This window comes from Nilaparvata lugens, chromosome 1 (genome assembly GCF_014356525.2).
Source record: "Nilaparvata lugens isolate BPH chromosome 1, ASM1435652v1, whole genome shotgun sequence".
Taxonomy (NCBI): domain Eukaryota; kingdom Metazoa; phylum Arthropoda; class Insecta; order Hemiptera; family Delphacidae; genus Nilaparvata; species Nilaparvata lugens.
Window position 1 is genome coordinate 78,357,972 of NC_052504.1, and position 27,396 is coordinate 78,385,367.

The 27,396-nt window shown below is 33.1% G+C and overlaps 1 protein-coding gene across 2 annotated transcripts; it reads left to right on the forward strand.

Annotated features, from left to right (window-relative positions):
* Nucleotides 1–18: 18 nt before the first annotated feature.
* Nucleotides 19–26,059, forward strand: LOC111059583 (myosin-3-like). Of its 2 annotated transcripts, none has more exons than XM_039444162.1 (6): nt 19–213; nt 1,019–1,119; nt 1,993–2,118; nt 6,219–6,265; nt 18,734–18,832; nt 25,403–26,059. In XM_039444162.1, the coding sequence occupies exons 1-6, from the start codon at nt 152–154 to the stop codon at nt 25,526–25,528; spliced, it is 561 nt and encodes a 186-aa protein (XP_039300096.1). In that variant the 5' UTR covers nt 19–151; the 3' UTR covers nt 25,529–26,059. The 2 variants fall into 2 exon arrangements, with proteins under 2 accessions (XP_039300096.1, XP_039300102.1); XM_039444168.1 differs by lacking the exon at nt 6,219–6,265 and adding an exon at nt 11,998–12,044.
* The last annotated feature ends 1,337 nt before the right edge of the window (nt 26,060–27,396 follow it).

The following is a 27,396-nucleotide window of genomic DNA, read 5'->3' on the forward strand; positions in this document are numbered from 1 at the left end:
GTCAAGGAAGTTGAAAGGGTTTCATGTCGAATAAACAGGATATTTATAGGCAAAGAATGTAACATTCAGTTAGCTCACTGTTTGATCAATAACGTGGGTTCAGCTTTCCAAAAGAGCGACTCATAGTTTGATTGGAAGGAGGCTCATCAAAATGAAGAGGACTAATGATATTGACAGCATTAAATCTGAACTGGAGCAAGAGAAAAAGTACAGGCAAGTCAATTTATTCATCAAATAGATAAAAAAGATAAATCATACAGTTCAAACGAATCTTGTCTTTGAAAGTATCTTGAAGGATTGTGTAGACAAAAATCCTCCCGTTCTTTCCAAATTGAGTTTATTATCATGAAAATTATCACACTATAATTTGATAAATATATAAAGGGAAATTTAAGAGTGAACCATACATTGTACATGAATAAAAACTACACAAGTAGAGTTGTTTTAAGGTTCATTGAAAGGAATTCTGGCACTGCTAATATATGACTTTTTATTGAGCATTTATCAATCAATAGAAGCAATAATTAAATGTTTTGAAATCAACTAGATCAATAGAATATCAATGGAACTTATTTGTTGGTTCAAGTTCTGCTCTACAAATGCATTATTTAATCGTGAGATTGAATTATTATTCGTGTATTTCATTCTCTAGACGTAATTTGAATGATTAAAACAAAACTCCAAAGAAGTATTTTCATGAATAAACAATGACATGAAAATATCAATTTTTCTTGTGAAAAAGAGAACCTCAAGTAAGGAGTAGTATGTATTAATGAAAAAAAAAACACATTGAGTTTTGAATTATTTCATTACCTTAAACTTCACAGGTCTGAACAATTCTTAAAATATTGCTATTAGGGAGGAAATAAAAACAGACGCATTAGGATTTTGGGAAAAGATTTGAACAATTCAGAATTCACTGAATCAATTGAGTTGTTTCAGTTTTTGAGAGAATTTTATTAATATTGATGTGGTATGGTGAACCAATAAATACAAGGATTATCTTGTGAATTTTAAGGGACTCTATGGTGAACAGCAATAGAGAACTAGAAGCAAATATACACAGAATGGAGAAAGAATTACAAAGGTTGAAAAAAGAAGACCCATCGTCAATTCAAGGTAGGTGACATTTTAATAGCCAACACATTGAATTCGTTATAATTTCAAACAGTGTTGATTGAGATGCAATCTTAATTCGAAGACAATTATTGCTATAGTCGTCTTATCACAAGAAAATCCCAGGCTAGTTAATATGAAGAGCTAAAGTGAAAATAGGACTTAGCTGCAACCCTGAAATTTGTTGCCAACTTTGATTTGTTTGCACAGGTGATATTTCGATCTCTTTCTATGTTATAACCAGTTATTTATTTGTTGTAATAGAACATCATTTTTATAATTCCAGTTTTATTAATTTTGCAATATTCTACTAGTTGAGATAATTATTAATTTATTATTTTATTTTTATTATTTATTTTATTATTCTAATTTTTACAAGAAAGAAAATCGTATAATATTGTGACATTTTTACACGATACAGATTTATAATAACACTGTAGTCTTATTAGGAGTATTACTGCTCAGTATAATACAAAGAGGACTGCACTTTCTTTCCTTAAACTGAATATGTACCGCACATAATACTGTATTGTTGATAATGATACCACATCAATAACTTACACATTATTCTAAAGTTTAACCCGAAGTATTTTTTGTATTATCCAGAAAACTGAATTGAAAAGGATATCTGGATAAGTGATCATCCAAGTTTTGAGAAGTTATTAATTGCCGTTTTGAAGAATAAGATTCACTGACATCACGCAATATAGCTCAGATATCAGTTGAGTACCTTAGCGCAGCCATTTCATTATGATTTCAATCAGAACAAAATAAACATGCTGATAGAAATTGAAAATGATAAATGAAAATTTTCATTTGATTTATACCTATATTTGGAAATTTATAATAAAATAAATTTTCGAAATTTATTTCTAGTTTTGAATTCATCACACTCTACAGTAACCCAAGAGGGATTTCAGGCATTCCAAGCTCAACTCAATGCCAACATGAAACTAGAAAAGGACATAGCTCTTGAACGTGAGCGATTGAGAATTCTGACTGGTAAGCTTTATCTTGGTAAGCACAACCACTGTCATTCAAGTAGGTGAGTAGAGTTTCTTATCTACATTTTTAGCCTACATTCATACAATTCCACAAAAAACACTCCAATTTTCAATTAAACCCCATCTTTAGATAACTACCATGGCCTACCAACTAAAAAATAATTCTAATTTCTAATACGTAGTTCAGAAATCAAATAATCATTAATACATTCAGAAAATTTGTAAAATACCTACATACATCATTGTAAAAAGATACATTTTTGACATGATTATGTGTAAATTCATTCACACATCTTAGTGGCGATGAATTAGCGCTTGAAAATTACTTTTCAATAAATATTTTGACAATTACGTTGAAAGACCACTCACATTGAAATTATTTCTTTGCATGCAACTCAATCTTCAAACACGAATTGGCTTTTCACCAATAAGTAAGTTATTGAATTTATAGAAACAAGAGTTGACTGCCAGTTTAAGACTACCATAATTCATTTTACAAATACATTTTCAATATTGATTCATCATGAATTTATGAACAAGACATGAACAATTTTGGCTTTAAAATATAACTTACTTGGCTTGAAATGCATGTACATGAGAAACAATAATTACCTACAAATGACAGAGTATTGTGCTCATCCAGAAATTCTGTTTATGGAATAATAGTCATAAGATTTATCTCCATGCTTTATGAATTCACTGCATTTGTAAATATTTTATATTTGTACTGCCCTTCTAAATATGTCTGTAGTATGGTAGTCTATATATTTGAAATGAATAGTGATTATTTTTTTCCATCATTATTTCAGCTTTGGAAAAAAGTAATGAAAATGAGCATTTTGAACTGGTTTTGAATATTGTTAGTATAAAAACTTTAAAATTAGACATAAAAAATAAATATTTTTGGGATTGTATTTCCAAAATAATTTATCACTTTTATTATTATTCATAGTTCTACCTTTGATTTAATTGTTTGAGGGTCACATGCCTCATGTCGAAAGCGAATTAAATCAAAGTCTAAAGTGGCTTATAGACAGGAAAGTAGAGACGGTAAGCTACTAGCGGCCATTCCATTACGTCACATCTCGTTCATTTACATTCAGAAATAAGTTTGTGAATGTAAATTGGTATAAGGTGACGACACTGGCTCCTAGTAGCTTTCCGTCTCGCCTTTCCCTGTTAAAGTTTACGCTTATCTAGAACTACATGAAGCTGTGGTACCATTCACTATAATTTGTTAAATTTCGAGTTTAAAACACAATCTGATTCAATTCCACTTAAACTTGGATGTTGCTTAGGAATACAGAATAAAGAAGCAGGTTTTCATCGATATACTCGTAATATTGTTCTAACCAAACGAAGCCCATGACCGAGACTCCTGGAAGCGACCCCACCTGAGTGGAAGAAAGCTGAGAAGAAGAATACTTGTAATATTGTTCTAAAGTGGAAAAATGATAACTCTATTATGCTTAAGAAGGAACTCAAAATTGAATATTGTGAACAAAACTATTAAATTATTTGTAAATTCTAGCTCAATAAGTGAATATAACAAGGAGTACAATGTTCATCGTAGTTAGTTAACATATGGAGCGATACATAATAATTTTCAGTAATTTTCAACAGCTCCTCTATGCCAAGTTGTGAACGTTACATTGAATTCTACAAAATTCACTAGATTATTTATTCCACAGGAAGAGGTGGAAGGAGCCCAGGCTATCAATTTATTACCGGTATAATTTCTCAGCTGTTACATTAATAATTTATTAAATTAAAATCATAATATTCATTTCCTTCAATCGCTATTAAAAACTGTTATTACCGTACGTAGATGAGATGAAAAAATGTCTTCATTGTGAGGATGTTATATTCCCATAGTCAATATGTTATTCTGGAGTAACAAAGTATGGTATTTCTGTGAGTGAAATTTCAGAAAATTTCGCTCCGCGACGGTGTGCGCAAGTCTTCAAATTGAAAACATTATTGACAAACGACAGCAAATTGATTATGTATGTAATTACTTAATGAAGGTACAGAAATAATAATAATCATTATTCAACTTATTCCTTCATGCTTTTCACTCTTAAATTGTAGCCACTATCAGGACAAGGTTCCTTACAATAGTTAAAAAATCAATTTTCTACAACAATAAACTATATTCGAAGTTTGAAATGTAGTAGCCTAGTCACCATAAATAATTACAGTAATAGATACATATAAACCTTTAGGCTATACGTATACCTTGAGGTCTTGTTGACCTTGAATCAATTGTGTTAGTGAAATTTTATGATGGAAGTGTTGATTAATCAAAAATAAATATTCAAGTGGAATTTTATTAAACAAATTTATTCTATTGTAAATTGAATAACATTGTTTTATTGCATGAAAACACTTGATGATGCAATATTAAGATAGTATATATAATTATAAAATATCTACGACATTATTTCAATATTTCTACACAACTACAGATAAAAGCTATAATTAGAATTGTAAAGACAAAAAAATAATACCGACTTTAATTTAATACTATAACAAGTATTTATAAATTCTATATAAATATCGCAAATACTAGTATTATGGTGGAGTTTTATTAGCTTGGAACCTTCATCATTTTATAAATTATAGAAAAGCGCCAAAAGTTGATAAATTATGAATTGCTGTTTCCCAGGATTTTCCAGGAGAAATAATACTAACTTAACATAATACTTGATATTGTACATCAAATAATTGATCAATTCGGTACACATTTTTTACATTGATAGATTGTTATTGACATATTATATATCACAGATACAAATTTGGTATACATTGAGCAGAATAGGATAATTGTGTACGTTACTATAACAATTTATTGAATATATATATCACAGTAAATATTGAAATTTGATATTCATCCAATTTATATGCGATTATTTCTAATTAAATAGAACATAGAATAATAATAAGAAAGGCTTGATGATGTAACCAGATATATTTGAAAAATGACAATTATTAAATAAATATTTTTTGTCATTGTGTAGTCACAGTCAATCTACTTCAAACGGAAACATTCTCATTTGACAAACTCAAGCCTTGCACACACAGGGGCAAACTCATGACGGCGCGGCCAGCAGGAGAATGATTGAAATTGTCCCGCTGCCACCACTGTCACGTGTTTAGCACCGGTTTGCGCAAGGCTTTCAAAGAAACAACAACTATTGTATAATAATAATCAATGCTTGATAGATATGTTTCTATAGATTTGTGAACATGAACGAATAATTAATATTGTATATTTAATTATACAATGGCTGAAATAGTATGACATAATTCAAAGAATATGACACGATATTGTAAATGTAGACCACTAATGTTCACATAGCAGGGTAAGCATTAGCTAGGGGACATTAGCTAGAAACTAGATAAATAAATAAAAACTAGCCAACTAGTTATTGGATATGTGCAGACATGTTGTGGATATATATTAATTATGGTGATAGTGTAATATAAAACATAGATCAGTACTAAAAATGCTTCAACAGAGAAATTTTCCTGCGTAATAAACATCTAAAAACAATGCATTTATTTAATAATTTATTCTGAAGCGTTTATGCTTAGGAATAGAGGTACTTTTAAAATTATATTTTCAAAGCAATTCATTAAATTGCTTGCATAAAATTAACAATACTAATTTATTATAATACAAATAGAGTTTGAATTTAGTTTTTAATGGGAAAATTTTTCCTATAAAAAGAAAAGTATATATATAAACTAAAATGTCAAGAACATTATTTGTGTAAGACGTGATGGGAACTGCTTGCTTTAATACCTTACTTGAATTTTAATTGACAACACTCATTATTGGAAAATTGTAAATAATGTTACAGTCATCAAAATAAATTATAAGTAGAATATAAGTTAGGTAGAAGAGCCATTAATATTTCTTTCTCAAAGTCACAACCTGGATGAACACTCAAAAAATTGAAACTTATGAATTTTAAAATTAAATATCTGTATGGAGAAAAATATGATTTGAGGATTGGTTGAATCTTCTCACACATTAAAAACATGAATGAATGAGTGAATGATGTTCTATGAGGTGATATTTCTTTGTTTCAGATTCAGAAACAGATATTACAGAGCTGAACTTGGACGGACTTACTCAGGTAAAATACAATATGAGATTAGTTTTAATGTTAGGGTACCGCCAATTGCGGTTAGTGATTTGTATGGCACCTACTGCAATAACTGGCTAAAATGCAAGATTGCAATTATCACACTGAAAACCTTAGTGTTCTAACCAGCTTTTTTCAGCTCTAGTATTGAAACAAGTCAAAGAAATAATTGGTTTCAGACAAGGGAAATGCACAAACAGATCAGGTATTTAAACAGATCATAGAGAAGAGTTTCGAGTATAAATAAATACAAATAATATTTTAATTATTCAATCTTTACTTTATATTGGACTTATGCAATATTTTATCTATATAAAGTATATCACAGATCTGCATAATATGCAGATGCCTTATGTACTATAGTAGAAAATTAGTTGCATATATCTTGACAATTTATGAGACGGCAATACCAAATGATGCATCTTGTTTTGCATGGACAGAGCTAATGGTAAGTGTGGCAGCTCAGAAATAGGTAGTTGCCTGTTTGAATATCTGATGAGCCTTCCTGCACATGTAAATGAGATTTCGTTATTCTCAGATAGATGTGGAGACAAAAACCGCAACAAACAAGTTGCAGCTCTATTATTGTACATTTCCCAAAGATCAGATAATTTAAACAGTATTGAGCACAAATTCTTGGGAAGTGGCCATAGCTATATGGAAGCAGATTCTATGCATAGTGCAATAGAATCTGCTAAAAAGCATGTACCTGTGTACACAATGCAAGATTGGCTAACAATTTTCAGATTGGCTCGCTCAAATAGAGTGAGAAACAAAACCTCTATGCCATACATAGTGGGAGAGATGCAGTACAGCAACTTCTTTGATTTGAAGCAGCTCTCAGAAATGTTGATTAAGAATAGGACGAAAAATGTGAATAAGGATCAAGTGAACTGGCTGTGATCAAGAGTATGCGGATCACCAAAACCAAACCAGGAATACTAGAATACAAGTATGAACACAGTGCAGAATTTTCATCAATGAATGTTCTTGGGAAAGGGAGACATCCATCAATGCCAGAATTACAAGTCTTGTACAAAACGCAGCTGCCAATCAGCAATCAGAAAAAAGGATTCATTGAATTTGTGCAGGAAAATGGCCATTCCAGAGGAGTTCCATGCATGGTACAAACAAGTACCATCCAATAAAGCAATCAACTTTGTTAATGCAACTCCAGAGCCAAGTGTTGGAGATGTTTCAAGTGATGAACAAGATTAATTCAAGATTGTCTTATTTCTTAGTCTTTTAAAAATCTCAATCAATTAATTACAATTAATTAAAGGCATTCTGTGATTGGACAGGGGGCAAAATGAACAGGCCTATGAAGATTCTTCCAAGTCAACATCAGAGTTGACCATTGATAAAAAATGATCAATTAATTACCTTAATTAATTAGTATTAATCTTAACTAATCTTATTGATTCAAGATTCAGATTAATTCAAGCTTGATTGAGAACGAGAGTTATCCATTATGAACAAATGTCTACTGGAAAAATACACTAGCTCTAATTTTTCCAAACTTTGATTTTTTATTAGTTTTATTTTTTTTTAAATGAATTGATGAATTGTTACATTTAATTTTCACATAAAATTTCAATAAATCAAAAAAATGTTCATTTCTTTCACTATTGCCGCGGTTGATTTTATTGATGCACATTTTGGAAAACAGTCCGTTAAGGCACTCAGTACGATTTTCAGTTAAGTGTGACTCCAATGTGATGACGTTAAGTGTTGGGCTGATCTGGATGCACGTAGTGTTGGGCTGATACTTGTAGTCGACTGCTGCATACCAAACTCGATACAGGTGACATCTCATTAGCATTGCTTCATGTTTGTAGTAGACGGCTGCATTCCAAATTCAATACAGAGTCACATAAATTTTGTATCATATTTGTAATTATACAATGTACATTTCAGGCTTGAAATGACAATGTAATTCGTTTTTTGGAAAAGAGATAGACGCTGCATACAGGATTAATTTAGGTGAGGATTAATTTAGGTAAGGTTGGTTTTTGATATTTTCAGCTTTCAAGGTTTAGAGTTCTGCATACAGGAATAATTTAGGAGAGGATTTTTTGAATCAATTCTTTCATGATACTGTGATGTTCTTCTGAATTCAAAGTTGTGAATGTGAACATGGATGGCAATTACCTCCAGGTAATGCAGTAGTGTGAAGTTTGAGATACTTGGTCAGCAATAGGCGTTGGCATTGCTATTGGCGTATTCTTTGGTGTTGGCTTTGGCATCGGCGTTGATATTGGCATTGGCGTTGGCGTAGCTATGGACATCAGCACAGGCATCGGCTGATTTTGGTGTTGGCAACAGCATTGGCGCAGGCATTGGCGTAGCTTAGCTTGCATGATTTTTGTTGTTGCATTGGCGCAGATTGGCATGGCGTAGCTATTGGCATTGGCGCAGGCATTGGCGTAGCTATTGGCATTGATTTTTGTTGTTGGCATTGGCGCAGATTTTGGCATTTTGCGTAGTTAGTTAGTGTGGCGCAGGCATTGGCATTGGCATTGGCGCAGGCATGACATCAGCACAGGCATCGGCGTGATTTTGGTGTTGGCATCAGCATTGGCGCAGGCATTGGCGTAGCTATGGCATTGATTTTTGTTGTTGGCATTGGCGCAGATTTTGGCATCAGCATTGGCGCAGGCATTGACATCAGCACAGGCATCGGCGTTGATTTGGTGTGCATCAGCATTGGCGCAGGCATTGGCGTAGCTATTGCATTGATTTTTGTTGTTGGCATTGGCTCAGATTTTGGCATTGGCGTAGCTATTGGCATTGGCGCAGGCATTGGCATTGATTTTTGTTGTTGGCATCAGCATTGGCACAGATTTTGGCATCAGCATTGGCGCAGATATGGCTTCGGCGCAGGCATCGGCGTAGATATTGGCGTTGGCATCGCACAGGCATCGGCGTAGATTTTGGCGTAGTATTGGTGTAGGCCGCAGCGTTGATTTTGGCGTAGATATGTCACACTAGTTCGAAAATCACCCAAATGTTCTTAACACTCTTCATGGCGTTCACTTGTTACTGATTTCGAGATTCAAATGATAACTCTATTATGCTGAAGAAGGAACTCAAAATTGAATATTGTGAATAAAACTATTAAATAATTTGTAAATTCTAGCTCAATAAGTGAATATAACAAGGAGTACAATGTTCATCGTAGTTAGTTAACATATGGAGCAATACATGATCATTTTCAGTAATTTTCAACAGCTCCTCTATGCCAAGTTGTGAACGTTACATTGAATTCTGCAAAATTCACTAGATTATTTATTCCACAGGAAGAGGTGGAAGGAGCCCAGGCTATCAATTTATTACCGGTATAATTTCTCAGCTGTTACATTAATAATTTATTAAATTAAAATCATAATATCAATTTCCTTTAATCGCTATTAAAAACTGTTATTACCGTACGTAGATGAGATGAAAAAATGTTTTCATTGTGAGGATGTTATATTCCCATAATCAATATGTTATTCTGGAGTAACAAAGTATGGTATTTCTGTGAGTGAAATTTCAGAAAATTTCGCTCCGCGACGATGTGCGCAAGTCTTCAAATTGAAAACATTATTGACAAACGACAGCAAATTGATTATGTATGTAATTACTTAATGAAGGTACAGAAATAATAATAATAATAATCATTATTCAACTTATTCCTTCATGCTTTTCACTCTTAAATTGTAGCCACTATCAGGACAAGGTTCCTTACAATAGTTGAAAAATCAATCTTCTACAACAATAAACTATATTCGAAGTTTGAAATGTAGTAGCCTAGTCACCATAAATAATTACAGTAATAGATACATATAAACCTTTAGGCTATACGTATACCTTGAGGTCTTGTTGACCTTGAATCAATTGTGTTAGTGAAATTTTATGATGAAAGTGTTGATTAATCAAAAATAAATATTCAAGTGGAATTTTATTAAACAAATTTATTCTATTGTAAATTGAATAACATTGTTTTATTGCATGAAAACACTTGATGATGCAATATTAAGATAGTATTTATATAATTATAAAATATCTACGACATTATTTCAATATTTCTACACAACTACAGATAAAAGCTATAATTAGAATTGTAAAGACAAAAAAATAATACCGACTTTAATTTAATACTATAACAAGTATTTATAAATTCTATATAAATATCGCAAATACTAGTATTATGGTGGAGTTTTATTAGCTTGGAACCTTCATCATTTTATAAATTATAGAAAAGCGCCAAAAGTTGATAAATTATGAATTGCTGTTTCCCAGGATTTTCTAGGAGAAGTAATACTAACTTAACATAATACTTGATATTGTACATCAAATAATTGATCAATTCGATACACAATTTTTACATTGATAGATTGTTATTGACATATTATATATCACAGATACAAATTTGGTATACATTGAGCAGAATAGGATAATTGTGTACGTTACTATAACAATTTATTGAATATATATATCACAGTAAATATTGAAATTTGATATTCATCCAACTTAAATGCGATTATTTCTAATTAAATAGAACATAGAATAATAATAAGAAAGGCTTGATGATGTAACCAGATATATTTGAAAAATGACAATTATTAAATAAATATTTTTTGTCATTGTGTAGTCACAGTCAATCTACTTCAAACGGAAACATTCTCATTTGACAAACTCAAGCCTTGCACACACAGGAGCAAACTCATGACGGGCGCGGCCAGCAGGAGAATGATTGAAATTGTCCCGCTGCTACCACTGTCACGTGTTTAGCACCGGTTTGCGCAAGGCTTTCAAAGAAACAACAACTATTGTATAATAATAATCAATGCTTGATAGATATGTTTCTATAGATTTGTGAACATGAACGAATAATTAATATTGTATATTTAATTATACAATGGCTGAAATAGTATGACATAATTCAAAGAATATGACACGATATTGTAAATGTAGACCACTAATGTTCACATAGCAGGGTAAGCATTAGCTAGGCGACATTAGCTAGAAACTAGATAAATAAATAAAAACTAGCCAACTAGTTATTGAATATGTGCAGACATGTTGTGGATAGATATTAATTATGGTGATAGTGTAATATAAAACATAGATCAGTACTAAAAATGCTTCAACAGAGAAATTTTCCTGCGTAATAAACATCTAAAAACAATGCATTTATTTAATAATTTATTCTGAAGCGTTTATGCTTAGGAATAGAGGTACTTTTAAAATTATATTTTCAAAGCAATTCATTAAATTGCTTGCATAAAATTAACAATACTAATTTATTATAATACAAATAGAGTTTGAATTTAGTTTTTAATGGAAAAAATTTTCCTATAAAAAAGAAAAGTATATATATATATAAACTAAAATGTCAAGAACATTATTTGTGTAAGACGTGATGGGAACTGCTTGCTTTAATACCTTACTTGAATTTTAATTGACAACACTCATTATTGGAAAATTGTAAATAATGTTACAGTCATCAAAATAAATTATAAGTAGAATATAAGTTAGGTAGAAGAGCCATTAATATTTCTTTCTCAAAGTCACAACCTGAATGAACACTCAAAAAAATGAAACTTATGAATTTTAAAATTAAATATCTGTATGGAGAAAAATATGATTTGAGGATTGGTTGAATCTTCTCACACATTAAAAACATGAATGAATGAGTGAATGATGTTCTATGAGGTGATATTATTTTTTTGTTTCAGATTCAGAAACAGATATTACAGAGCTGAACTTGGACGGACTTACTCAGGTAAAATAGAATATGAGATTAGTTTTAACGTTAGGGTACCGCAAATTGCGGTTAGTGATTTGTATGGCACCTACTGCAATAAATGGCTATAATGCCAGATTGCAATTATCACACTGAAAACCTTAAGCTGCATTTACACCAAAGTTATTAACAAAATGTTAATGTTCCTTATAGATTCTATTAGATTAACGGAACTTGACAAACACATATGATCATCATGTGTATGGTAAGTTATGTTTCTAATAGAATTTATGAGGATTAAGTTATTAACATTTTGTTAATAACTTTGGTGAAAACGCAGCTTTAGTGTACTAACCAGCTTTTTTCTGCTCTAGTATTGAAACAAGTCAAAGAAATAATTGGTTTCAGACAAGAGAAAAGCACAAACAGATCAGGTATTTAAACAGATCATGGAGAAGAGTTTCGAGTATAAATAAATACGAATAATATTGTAATTATGCAATCTTTACTTTATATTAGACTTATGAAATCTTTTATCTATATAAAGTAAATCACAGATCTGCATAATATGCATATGCCTTATGTACTATAGTAGAAAATTAGTTGCATATAACTTGACAATTTATGAGTCGGCAATACCAAATGATGCATCTTGTTTTGCATGGACAGAGCTAAATGGTAAGTGTGGCAGCTCAGAAATAGGTAGTTGCCTGTTTGAATATCTGATGAGCATTCCTGCACATGTAAATGAGATTTCGTTATTATCGGATACATGTGGAGGCAAAAACCCCAACAAACAAGTTGCAGCTCTATTATTGTACATTTCCCAAAGATCAGATAATTTTAACAGTATTGAGCACAAATTCTTGGGAAGTGGTCATAGCTATATGAAAGCAGATTCTATGCATAGTGCAATAGAATCTGCTAAAAAGCATGTACCTGTGTACACAATGCAAGATTGGCTCGCTCAAATAGAGTGAGAAACAAAACCTCTATGCCATACAGAGTGGGAGAGATGCAGTACAGCAACTTCTTTGATTTGAAGCAGCTCTCAGAAATGTTGATTAAGAATAGGACGAAAAATGTGAATAAGGATCAAGTGAACTGGCTGTGATCAAGAGTATGCGGATCACCAAAACCAAACCAGGAATACTAGAATACAAGTATGAACACAGTGCAGAATTTTCATCAATGAATGTTTTTGGGAAAGGGAGACATCAATCAATGCCAGAATTACAAGTCTTGTACAAAACGCAGCTGCCAATCAGCAATCAGAAAAAAGGATTTATTGAATTTGTGCAGGAAAATGGCCATTCCAGAGGAGTTCCATGCATGGTACAAACAAGTACCATCCAATAAAGCAATCAACTTTGTTAATGCAACTCCAGAGCCAAGTGTTGGAGATGTTTCAAGTGATGAACAAGATTAATTCAAGATTGTCTTATTTTCTTAGTCTTTTAAAAATCTCAATCAATTAATTACAATTAATTAAAGGCATTCTGTGATTGGACAGGGGGCAAAATGAACAGGCCTATGAAGATTCTTCCAAGTCAACATCAGAGTTGAACACTGATAAAAAATGATCAATTAATTATTATTAATCTTAACTAATCTTATTGATTCAAGATTCAGATTAATTCAAGCTTGATTGAGAACGAGAGTGATCCATTATGAACAAAATGTCTACTGGAAAAATACACTAGCTCTATTTTTCCAAACTTTGACTTTTTATTAGCTTTTAATTTATTCTATAAACTATAAATGTTATATAATCAATTATCAAACAAATAAAGAATATATCATTCCTTGCCGTATGAAATTATTTTGTGAAAAATCATTATAAGGAAATTATGATTTATGTTGGGAATTAGAAATTGATTTCCTGAAAAATGTACTTTTATGGACTTGGTGGATTTTGCTTGTACGCCCACAATATAAATGTTCTTATGTAGACTTTTGACAAGCGTTTGATAGTGTCAAAAGTCGCAGCAAATATTCCATAGCACCCAGATGTCTAAGAGGACTAAACAAACTGCTATAATGAAACGCTCCCTATAATCTTATCATATAAAACTATGAGATCCGCTTTGCATACCTGGAACTTTTTTCTCTGATAAATAATGGATAAAAGATCTGACCAGTTATCAATATTGAACAGTTTGCCTTGGCCGTATTTTTTCAATACAAATTTCAAGGAATTTTAATAAAAATTTTATTTTTTAATACAAAATTATGTGGCTTCGTGCAAGAACTACTAATGTCAATTTTTTTCAAAAATGAGTTTAATACAACACTAATATCGATTATTTTCAGTTCCAGAAGTGCCAATGTCCTATCTCAAAGCAATAAAAAGGTATAAAAATTTTTACTACTAATGTCATGATTGACATTTTTCTCATTTTTCATGATTGACAGTTTTCTCAGAGTGCGAAAACTACCAATGAAGACATATGTTTTTAGATTGTCATTCATACTCCATGCCAGAACTACCAATGTCGACTTGTGCACTTCTAGCACTCGCATTTTCGTATCGAAATGCCGTAGTTCGAAAATACAAGGTGAACTTTCAAGCTGATTTGTGAGAAAATAGATATTTTGACATAGGTAGTTGTTGCACCAAGCCACAGATATGAGGTCAGATCAAGTACGCGGCCACTCTTCTATTTTACTCTATGATTGACAATTCAAAGACAAAAACATTCATTGGGGTTTGGAAACGAGACGGGACCGCCGAAAATAATGGATGGACCGGTAGGAATATTAGTGACCCTTCAGCGGTCGCCTATTGTTTGACATTTTGGTGACCTATTGTTAATGAATTACAAGTTTCCCACTCGATGGAAAATATTGGTGGTCCAATCAGCTTACATAAAGGCACTACTATCAGCTGTAGCCTACAGTGATTGGATAAACCTAAACATTACTGATGATACATACAAATTTAGTTAAACTAAGAACATGTATTTAGTGTAAATAGTGAGATTAGCATTGAATTAGAAACCTTGATAAGTCGAAGAACATTTGCCCTCCCCCCAACATAGAAATAGAACTTGATAACTAATGCAGAATAGGAATAAGGTTTTAATAGTAGATGTTTTATCAAAAAACGTTTCATACCAGTCTTTGATATGTGTTCTCCAAAAACGCAGAAATACATGTAATTACATGTAAACTCCATGTTGTAGTGGGACAGATGAACTGTGTAACATTGACGGAGACCATGTTTACGAGATCTATTAACTTGCATGGTTGGTTTCAGAACACCAGCCTCTGACGTTTGCAGCCAGTGCTTATTAATAAAAGAGAAATTAAAACAATTTACAAGAGAAAAATATATTGATGACCGAAAAAATCGTCGACAGGAGAACAAATGCAGTTTAGGACTCAGTGGAACCTGATAATTCCATTTCCTTGTGTTCTGATCTCCAACAGATACAACCACTCCCAAGAACTTGCATCCAAGAAGCTTTTTATCACAGACAATTTAATTTTTATTCATTAGTAATAGTTGACTTGGTCACAAAGTAGCCTACTTTTTACACTTGGACAGAAGAAGAATTTGGGAAAGAAAGCAATGAAGTCTCTTCAGCACATTTTATCATCTTTAGACAATGGACTAAAGGATAAGACAGTACTTCGTTCATTTTGTAATGGATGTGGGGCACAAAACAAGAATAACATAGTACTTCACACAATAATGTATAACATGCACACAGTGAATACAACTTTGGAGCAAATTCAAATAGCCTATATTTTCCTGTCAGAGGGCATAGTTTTCAACCCGCTTACAGAGTTTTTGGCAGGGTAGAGAAAATGTTAAGAAAAAATGTAACAATTGTATAAAAAGATACAATATATTTGACTTTACATACATAACGTTGTATGAAAACTTTGAACAGTTCGAACAACTTGGAATTGACTGGAAAACTTTGAATATCAAATCTTTAGCAATACACTTCAAGAACTTAGAAGCAAAGTGTGATGGAACGAATTTTTATAACTAAGGGAGCTACTGTCAAAAGGCAAGTGAAAAAGAGAAATCAAGAATTGGTAACACAGAAAAAGTTACTAAAGTTGGAGTGAGAGCTGTAAGAAACTACTGTTTTGAAGATGTGGAAGTGGAAAGTCAAGTGAGTTTGTAGTTTGTACAAAATACAAATGAACAACAAGAAGATAATAAATATTGCACTTGAAGAAATTCCATCAGGCCACCCAATTTCGAGTGAGAAAAAGGTAGTCGATGATGTTATGCCAAAAGGGCCAATCTGTTTTTTCTCAAAGGGCAAATCTATTTTACACGTTTAAGTTCAGAACGAAAGAAGTTATTAGGGCCAAACTGTTTCAACTGCTTGGGCCAATCTGCTGGCCAACCTTGATTCAATGGGCCTACATGGATCAAGGCAGAAAATTCACAATGATTTCTGGCAACTTGAAAATGTCAAAAAATATTTCATTTTGAGATGTGTGAATAAGGTGTGAATAAGAATAAGAAGGCAAGAGAAACAGTTACTAGAACAAGTAGAAGACAATTCTCTCGAAGTTATTTCCTACCATTTAATGAAGAATTTATTGAAGTTTGCAAAATGTGTTTTATGAATACATTAGATGTGGGTGCAAAATTTATAAGATACACTGAAGAACATGCTTCACCGTTGGGTAGTGCAGCATCTGATAAACGAGGTATTTCCACTACTGCCAATAAGACAGGTCCACATTCATTGAAGGCAGTGAGAAATTTTATTGAAAGCCTTCCGGCAGTACCCTCACACTATTGCCCAAATAGCTCAACTAAGAAATATCTGCCTCAAGAGTTTGAAAGCTTAGCATATGTGTACAGACTGTATGTGGAGCACTGCAAAAATATTGGTTTGAAAGCAGTATCAGAATCTGTTTTCAAAAAGGTATTCAGAACTGAGTACAATATTGGAATTCTTTCACCTAAAAAAGATAAGTGCACGGTATGTGTAAGTTATAAATGTTTGCCTACTCCAAGCACTTCCCAGCAAGATGCACAACAGAAACACAAACAGGAAGAGGAAGACATTAGAAAAAGATACGAGCAAGATCAAGAGAAAAGCAAGCAATAAGAAGATTTCATAACAACATCATTTGACATGGAGAAAGTGCTTTTGCATGGCAAAAGTATTCTTTTCTTCTATGCACGGAAATATGCTGTGTGCAACCTTACATTCTACGAGAGTGGAGCTCAACAGACATATTGTTATATGAGGGGTGAGAGTGACGGACACAGAGGCTCAACTGAAATCTGCACAATTATGTGGAAATACTTAAATTTATTAGATGAGAGGGGAGTGAAGGATGTTGCCCTGTATTGTGACAACTGTGCAGGGCAACAGAAAAATATAGCCATGTTTGTGTTAATAACGGAGTTTATCAAACAGTCCAAAACATTGAAAAAAAAATTGGATTGAATCTCCTTCTTGTTGAACACTCAATGATGACTGTTGACTCGATGCATGGAGTAATAGAGAGGAACATAGACAAAGAAACAGTTTATGCGCCGAGTGAGTGGCCAACAATTGTAACAAATGCACGCATCAACCCTTTCCAAACGAAGTTATTTCAATGAAAAGAAATGAATTTGGAGATTGGAAGGAGTATTCAACTGGATTTGAGATTGAGAATGAAGAGGGTAGGAAGTTAATGATATCTGCAGTACAACGTGTGTACTGGTCCAAAACAGATGTGTTGAATCGTGGGACAATTGGCGTTTACAGAAAAGTCACAGACACTACTCCAGAAATTCATTTAATTCGGCATTTGAGAAGGCGCAAAAGCAAAAATTACCGGGACCTAACTGAGGCGCCTTTTGCTTACCCAAATGATTTGGCTCTACCATTTCAAAAGTATAGAACTCATGAATCTTTGTAGCAAAGGTGCTATACCTGAGCGCTACCATAATGAGTATTTAAATCTTCCACATTCTGAAACAATTGCAGATGTTTTGATGCAATCAGATGAGGAAGACTGATTCAGAAATAACTTTTTCTATATTTCTTTGTAAAAATAGTTATCAATAAAACCTTATGTTTTTTAATAGAGACTAGTAGTATTTATTTTTCAAACTATTCATTGATTATTGTACAATTTCATTGGAGAAAAAATGCATTGCTCTTGGTATTGGGTAATACATCAGAAATAAAATTCAAGAAGGGCCCACCAGGTATGATTGAGTCCTGAGAGCAGAAAGGAAAAAGGGCCAATCTACCACATTGGCCTTTGCACTCATAGTAGCTCATAAGCTTTTAACCAAAAGGGCCAATCTATATCTTCATTTAGTTTTCAAGTAAAAACTATTATAATTATATTTAATATTTTGAGAAACAATAACTGAAACCTGTAGAAATGAAATAAAAGTGTGTACTGAAAAAAATCACAGTGAATTATCAGCAATATTTTTGTTTACATGACTGCTTCAATCTTACACACATTGTTGGAAAATGCAGATTGGCCCTTTTGGCATAACACCATCGGACTATTATAGCATTGACTTGAAATTCTTTGTGAGAGAGATTTTGTTGTGATACAGAAGAGGAAGAGAGTTTCTTCTTGCATGGTACCAGAAGAGGTGCAAGAAAAAATGTGGCCCAAGGTACAAGAATCTCCCCTACTACTGTAACAGGATAAAAGATTGTTTGGTTTAAAAATAAATATCTTACAAAGAAGGTTTTGGGATCCAGCCAGTGATTAACCAGTTTTAATTTCAGGCTGAGTTGATACGTGTGGTGAAGCAACTGGAGAGAATGAAAACTGATCTACAGAGCAGTTTAAGGGACACAGAACATAATTTGGATTCGCAAGCAAGGGTGAGCAATCATTATTTTCTCTCTAATGTTGGATAGCACATTAATCATAAGGCACGGACTCAACCACCATCACTTACTATACTGTGTCACTGCCATCGCTCATTTCTTCTCTCTAATCATGAAGCAATGAAAAAGGGTAAGGGGATATCTTTTCCAAATTCTCGGTTGAAGGACTTCAAGTTGATTGAACGGATTTAGTAAGAAAGAGTAAGAATGTTGGATAATCATCTTGAATTTTGTAACTGGAAAAAAGTGCTTGAAAAGTTCAAGACTCGAAATAATTCTGGAACTCAAGAAGAAGATATCTCTGAGATGGCATACTTTTCAAGTTTCAATGTACTGGTTTAGTTGAATGACCAAATGATTACCGAAATGAAATTCCAAGCTATCCAATGGACTTGCAGATCTAAGTTATACCTTTCAGCAACTACTCATATTGAGAAAAAAATACACTCCTGAGCTTAATGAATTGATAGAGTGCACAAGTTACAAATAGCTGTGTTATGTTAATCAATATAAAATAATAAAATTATTGGAAAGTAATGTTGTAATCACTGTTGAAAATTGCTTTAAGTAGGCTATAAATAAAACTTGCTTCAAGTGCATGATATATAGTTAGCATTATTTTGTACTGTAAGCAATGATATTTTCAGGGGTTCTCAACAAATTTTGCCCCACACCCCCTTAGAACTCTAAATGTTTGTCACCTGACAACTTCAACAATCCTGGAATTGTAAAAGCTGCTCAGCTAAACACTAACACTCCCAAAAATAATATTTCTGGTTTTAGGAAATATGGCATTGCAACAAATATTCATACTAAGACTTCTTGGGTTTTGTAACAGAGCGTTCCCATAAAATGAGAGTCCAACCACTATTGATCCGTCTGAAATACCATAATTAAGAGTTTTCAAAAAATCCAAACAATCACTTAGTACAATCACAATAGTAAAATGTTGTGAATGTGTTTAATAAGAGCGTTTTGGCAGCTCATAATAACCATTGTTTGGCATTGATACAAATCAACTTAAATTTTCAAGATGAATTACATTATTTTATTCAATTAGCGAATGCAAATGAAAGCTGTTTGTAGATCTATTTATAGCGCAAACATGACAACAGATTATGAGAGATTATGTTAGAATATAATTAATCGAGCAGAAATTCATGGCTGCTGGTTCCACAAATTCCAATCAATTTGGAGGAGAGTGGTGAGAATGCTGATGTCACTCTCTCATCTTCCAACACAAGTGTACTTTAAGATTCTTATATTGTTTTTATTAATCTGTTAAAAAGAAGCCCATGTGGCTGAAGTGTTTTTATCACAACAGATTATGAGAGATTATGTGTGGAACATAATCCATCAAGCAAAAATTCATGGCTGCAGGATAAGACTCAATGCCTCAACCCAAGTAAGAAAATTGGTAGTGGATAACCTCAACGTTGTATAAGTACAAGTGATGAGGCGTATAATAACACAAAACGTTATTATAATCTGAGAAGAAGACCATTGTCAGTTTAACCGGGATAGCTAGTTTATAAAAAAATACCATCTGTCACCTGGTATCAATCAATTCGCAGCTAAGTTGGCACCGAAGTTTTCAGGACCCTATGAGGTTGTAAAAATGATGAGTTCATCCGTAGTTCAACTACAGAATCATATAGGAAAATTAGTTACGGTTCACGTTAGATTCATCAAACTTCTTCCTTCTATAATGTATGACGAGGAAACAGAGGAACACATTGATAGCGTACAACAAACCCATACAATTTTAAGAATAGGTGGTTAGCTTTTCTGGGGGTTGTTGACCCAGGAAGAGGGTTAGAGATATGTTTAAAGTGAAGGTAATTGAAGCAGCTGTTCAGTAGCGTCGAACAATAATCTCCTTCCCCCTTCGCCCACGATGGTGGAAAAATAATAAGAAACCGCAATGTATAATTATGATAATTCATACCAGCTGTGAAAAGAGTAGCAAATTTTGAAAGTAATTGTTACATTACCATCAACATTTATTCTAAATTAATAATTATTATCTATATGATTGAAAGTAGATAATATACAGTAAAATAGACGATTGTGTACTCACTATAGGGGTGAGAATTTTATTTAAATAGGAAAAATAGAAGAGAGGTAGAAATCTATTTGGTCCAATGAGGACAATCTAGTGGGAATTAATTTCTATAACAGAAACAATGCATTCGTATTGTTTGTGAGAGCATTATAGACATCGTAAATCGTGAGGACACTCTCATTGAAATGAGATAATAATTTGTCCTATAGGAACAATACATACGTATTGTTTCTGATAGCGTTATATACGTCATGTAATGCGAGAATAAAGAGGAGAATTATCGTTATTCGTCCTATTTCATTCTTTGAGGTGCGAAGGTTCATTGAGATGGACAACAACTAATTGTTTTTTTTTTTGAACAGTAAATAGGAATTTATTGGGCAAAAACAATATAGTAATATTATTTTCAGTGGTATAATACTAATATGGAGTGATACGGTAGAACAATAGTGGCAGCTACCATCAGTTCGCTTTGATCTGTTAGAAGAAATCTAATTTTGTAGAATGCGATTTTATTTGTGTTGAAAGAAAAGAAGATTGGAGAAGCGTTGAGGTTTTATTATTCCTAGCAAGCGACGAGTGACGAAAACAGAAGAGTTATAAAGTCGACAATTCAGATTCTATGGGAGGTGGAAGGGAATAAAATAGAACGGAATGGCTTACAACAATACGACAGATTAATCATGAATTTCATTACGATACATCCAAAGTGTAATATTACAGTCAATTTAAAATTTCTTTTCGTTAAACGCATGTTAATAGCGTGAATTGAAAGTCATTTAGTTGGTTGAAATTAGGGCTACTTGTTCTTATTTATAAAATAGAATTATATCTTATTACTTTATTAGTCACTAAATTGTCATATGGGAAATGGTACAGTATTGTTTTACATATGAGCGATCCCAGCGACCAAGAGAACAAACTGAATCAGGAGGGTGAGCAAGATGATTACTCAGAGTCGGTAAAACACCCTAAGGTATCGTGGGTATATAGATTGCGGAGAGACGAGGCCGTTAATCTATGTGTAGACTATGGAATTAGCACGGAAGGCACTGTGGCGGATCTTCGGAAAGTTCTGGTGGAACACCGCCACCGGAGTTTCCCAGGCGAGCACTCAACCCCAAGCAGGGCCGCCATTAGTCCAGCCGATGCCAAACAAACAGGCGGAGGAGATTCAAGTACATTAAGACATGAATCATGAACCGAAAATATGTCGACAACCTACAGTAGCTCCCATATGGACCCATGCACAGTTTGCGATAAGGTCCGGAGTTGGAGGCTATCATTTGACGGGCAGGGCGACGCGCCGGGCTTCATGAAGAGAGGTTGCATGAACTACAAAAATCTTACTGTCTCAATGGCAAATACCTGTTCGTTGCGTTACCCGAGTTATTAAGAGGTAAAAGCAGCCTCAGGATGAGAAATCGCAGTGAGCAGTGGAAACGGTGGGACGATTTTGTAACGGATTTCAAGGCTTGATACTAACCTCCCACGTATGAAGAGGACCTTGATAATAAGATATTGACCCGAAGACAACGGTAAAGTGAAACAATAGACAAATTTCACCCTGCTGAGACGAGTGGTATGGTCTTAACCGGTTCAGGACGGAGGTAGGAAGATGTGCTGAGCAGACGACAGCATGGGGATACACCTCTGACCATCTTTGCCAATGTGGTCAAATTCAATCCACGCAATCAAAATGACTTTATTCTGAATAAACTCCTCTGGTCGTTTTGACCCTTGACCAGAGAAATTATTATTATTGTTAAAAGCTTACCCTGAATGAGTCTGTTTTTCAAATTGTCAAACACTCACCCTGCCTTTCTTGCCATAATAGAACTTTTAAATAATATAAATAACTTTAAATTATGATCATTACTATACTAAGGTATAGATAAAAACATATCTACCAAGCTAAAAAGATTTAAATTCAAAGAAAAATGACAGAGATATTTTATTAGCGATATTAATCCATTCTCTGAAATGCTCATAGAACAAAAGTTGGATTTTTTACAATAGTTGTTCTTGTTCTAGGGTACAAATTAATATATATTTGGATGGGAAATTGAAATTGAATTCTTAACAGTGAAAATATAAGCTACTTTTTGGCACATGTTATTAATTATGAAAATTCTGGAGAATAGTTTTTGTTCAAGCCTGTGGTTCTATCACAATAATATTTATATGATCTATAATTATTTTTGTATTTACAAACGAGCAAACGAATGTATCAATATTTCCTCAAATATTGGCAAAGGTGCAGTCTCTTAAAAACTCATAAGCATAGAAAAAAATGTTTTCAAGTCAGAAGTTTATTAAGTCAAGTGCACAGTGACCTCAATAATGATCAAAGTCTTGACCTTCAAAGAGTAAATACAATTTTTCAAGTTATGTATATAGGCTATTGGGGGGAAATCCACCCTAACCACCCTTACTTATATCTACAACTGCTCTGTCAATCCTAGAAGCCATCGATTCTTATAATATGGATACTTATATTCTTACGAAGGTTATATTATAAGGTTTCAAAGGTCACATGCTACTGATGAATGTTCTGGATGCTCAATATTTGAGTGTAAAAAATCGTAGAGAATAATCAGCGAACTCATCGCATTCTTCCCAAGTTTGATAAAATCATCTCCTCTTACCTCTTTACTACCTCTGTGTACAAACACGTAGCAATTCCATTCCAAATTATGAATGGTTGACTTCTTACATTTTTACTGGTTATATTCGTAATTTGAATTCAACTTCTTGGAGCAAGCAGCTGTTAATACGTGATCAGCAGTTATCTCTTTGTCAGTTACCATCCTGAAACCGAAAATCAACACCATTTCAATAATAATTGAAAAATTAACAATTATAATTAATAATTCCACTATCTTTTAAAATATTATTTAATTTGGAATACTTATTTTGTCAGAATTACATGAATAATCTCCATCGAGTTGAAAATTCTCAGAAAAAAAGACGTGACTGGAATCAATTCCCCATCCACCTCAACCTTCCATTTGAGTGAATTGAGTCCAGCGTCCACTGAGTCCACTGAGTCACAGAGATGGGCGTTTGTCATATTATGCTGCGATTGAAATGATTCTTATCCCTCAACTATTTATAATATTTTCTGTTCGGTTGCAAATGTGGATTGCAGAAAAGTACTTTGCGCAACAGTTCGAAAAAGTGATTCTTTGCTTCTGTAATCAGTGCTGGAATGGTCACTTTTCAAGCTATTTGTAGGAAATAGTTATTTGTGCAACTAGTGCGCGAAGTGACAGTTTGCTGCACCGAAAGAAACGTTTACGCACGAGCCGTAGGCGAGTGCGGAATGATGGTTTCTTGAGTGCAGCAAACGAACTTTGCTCACGTATTTCACATTAAATTTTTCCTACAGTTACCATTGAATATGAAAAGTGGGTAATTATGGGTAAAATTCCCTGAAATCCATCAAATGTTTTTCTGTGTAATTTTATTATTGATAAAAACCTCAATTTATTTAAAATTGAATAATAATAATTGAATTATAATGATTAGTAATTCAATTGAAAATTTATCTGACTGCCTGAAGGGGGTTTATCTTATGTAAGCATTGAAATGACTATAATCAATGCACATAATGGCAAGGCAACGCTGTTCTCCACTGCCATTATAACGTGGGTCTCACTATGAGTATTACCAACTTAATTTTGATTTTCCTGCACTGGTGCTCCATACAACCTACTAACTATTTTGCGTTGTCATGCTGCAAATTTGGAGTACGCAAAGTACTCACTTTGCGCACTAGTGCGGAAAAGTGATTCTTTGCGGCCTGTAATCAGTGCAGGAATGGCCACTTTTCGAGCTATTTGTAGGAAAAATAAATTATTGAATTGAATAAACAGATATGGAATAGATTAAACTTGATTCTTATATTTCTGCTTTAGGATTCAACCAACAAATGATGCTATCAATGTTGAAAATTTTTCCCATATCATTGCGTGTAAATAAAAAATGAAAAAAAAAAAACACAAAATACATACAATGAAAGTACAGTAATGAATTTTACTAATAGATTATGAAATGAAGTTGATAATTAAATATCGGTAGACTCATTACTATAGTACTTAAATGTATCAATCTTTTTTTGCGGTGTTTTCAGCTTGAGCATGAGTGATGTGATGAGAGAATCAAACGTTCATGCCACCAGCAGGATTCGAACCCAAGATCTAGGCAGTGCTCGCAGACTGAAGTTTGTTAACGCTCCTGAACACAACCCGGCCGATTTTAAACACAAACTTCATGAACCGTATCTAAATTATATCTAAGAACATTCAATCAATTAATCCATCTTTTTACAAAAAACAAATACTCTTTCACGAGGCAAACTTAATAAAATAGACGAAAGGATAATATAAATGAAATGCATCCACGAGTTCCGTGAAGCAATAGTATCTTTGGATTTATTACAAACTTCTTATATGAGCATTCAACTAAACTTAATAAGAAACATGTTTTTTTTTCAGGAATACTTCCGTTTGAATGAAACAAGGCGTCTTTATCAAGCAGAACTCGATCTAAGACAAAAAAGCAAAGGAGGGAGGAAATTTCCACGTTCATCTGAAAGTATGACTCAACTTTCATCATCCTAAGTCTTTCACCACCATAAACTTGGAGTCTCAAGGGATGATAATTTTATTGTTGAAAATTGGAATCTTTCAATTCAATCTATAGCCAACAATTTTTCAACATGAAAATATTATATCATACAAATAGAGGAATGTTACGTGCTACTGTTTATTGAATCTATTATAGAGCTGAAATGTAAACGTAAAGATTTTATATTTTTTATATCTGTACTTATTTTCAAGTTTATTTTTCAATTAAATAATGTATATCAAGATAAAATGGAGAAGAAACTCAGATAATAACTAGATAGGAAGAGCATGCATGCGTGTTCTAAAAATTATTCTGTGCCTTGGAATTTGAATATGATGTTAGAAAATGGAAATATGCTATTTCTTGTAATTGGGATTTGGAAGTCTTCTACTACAATAAAATAAAAATTAAGTAATTGATACCTATATTTTATCTATGCTACTACTTAATCTTATACATTACAATATAATGACTTCAATTGATGACAGCTGAGGTCTCTATAAATTACCATATAAAGTGTAAAAGTCAGGACATATCTGGTATCAATAACATCAAACAAAGAATCGAAGCTGTTCATCTGAGATCTGAATTCATAATTTAAATCTAAAAAATGGAACATATGGTACCAGAAGGAGAAGTTGCACAGGAGGATCTGGTATCAATAACATCAAACAAAGAATCGAAGCAGCAAAACATCTGACATCTGAATTCATCATTTCAATCTAAAAGATGGAACATATGGTACCAGAAGGAGGAGTTGCACAGGATCAGGTATCAATAACATCAAACAAAGAATCGAAGATGTACATCTGACATGTGAATTCATAATTTCAATTTCAGAGATGGAAGATATTGAGGACCTAGAAGTGAAACCTTGTAAGTCAATTTTTTTTCACATAAATTGAGTTATTGGTATCATCATTTTTTTTTGAATCAGCTGATTTGAACTAGTGAAAACTGCAATTAAAAAAAATACTGTTCAATATAGAAAGATGTGATCAAAGTGGCAACTCGATGTCTTGTATCACGAAGGCATTGCAGATTAATAGTGTAACCATAATGAGGAGAATTCTTGTACTTCCAGACTGCCACCAATTGCAAACCAAACATGCAAAATACGTCATTATAATAGTTTGAAGATTGAATCAAAGATTATATCAGCATTTTTATTGTATGGTAAGTGTTTATTGTATGCTAAGCCACAGTTGCGGCTCAGCACTCGAGCCGAGTAGACATGCTTTGTGCAGCTCCATTGACGCTGTTGTTATCGGCTGGTGCCAGTCGGTCGGTACTTGTAGTGTCAGTGCAGTACTGTTAACTAGTGAACTAGTGAACATTCATATTATGTCTCTATGAACGCTCTCAAGTTTTTAATCGTTTCAACCTGTAAAATTATTATATAAACTATGAAGTGTAAACACTGTAAAAGTCAACTACCCAAGAACGGTTCTTTCGTCACTTGTTCGGCCTGTGAGGGAGGTATCCATTATTCATGTTCGGGTTTGTCGGAGACATCTTATAGACATCTTATAATCGTATGTCAATTGCTAAGTGGAAGAAGTGGATATGCGTGTTATGTAGGGCAGCCTCATCTACTCAAGAGACGGATGGTGAATGTCAGATGTTGAGTCAGAAGACTGAAGTAAAACATTTATTAAAAGTCATAAAAAAAAATTGATTCAAACACTTCTCTTGACGACTTGAAATTGAATGTAACAAGTTTAAAAAATGATGTTCAAGGACTATCTGATTTTTATGACCAGCTCAAGTCATTAATAGCCGAGATTCAAAAAGAAAATAAAGAGCTGAAACAAAAACTGGATACCATCATTCAGGATAATAAGAACAAAGTACAAAAAAT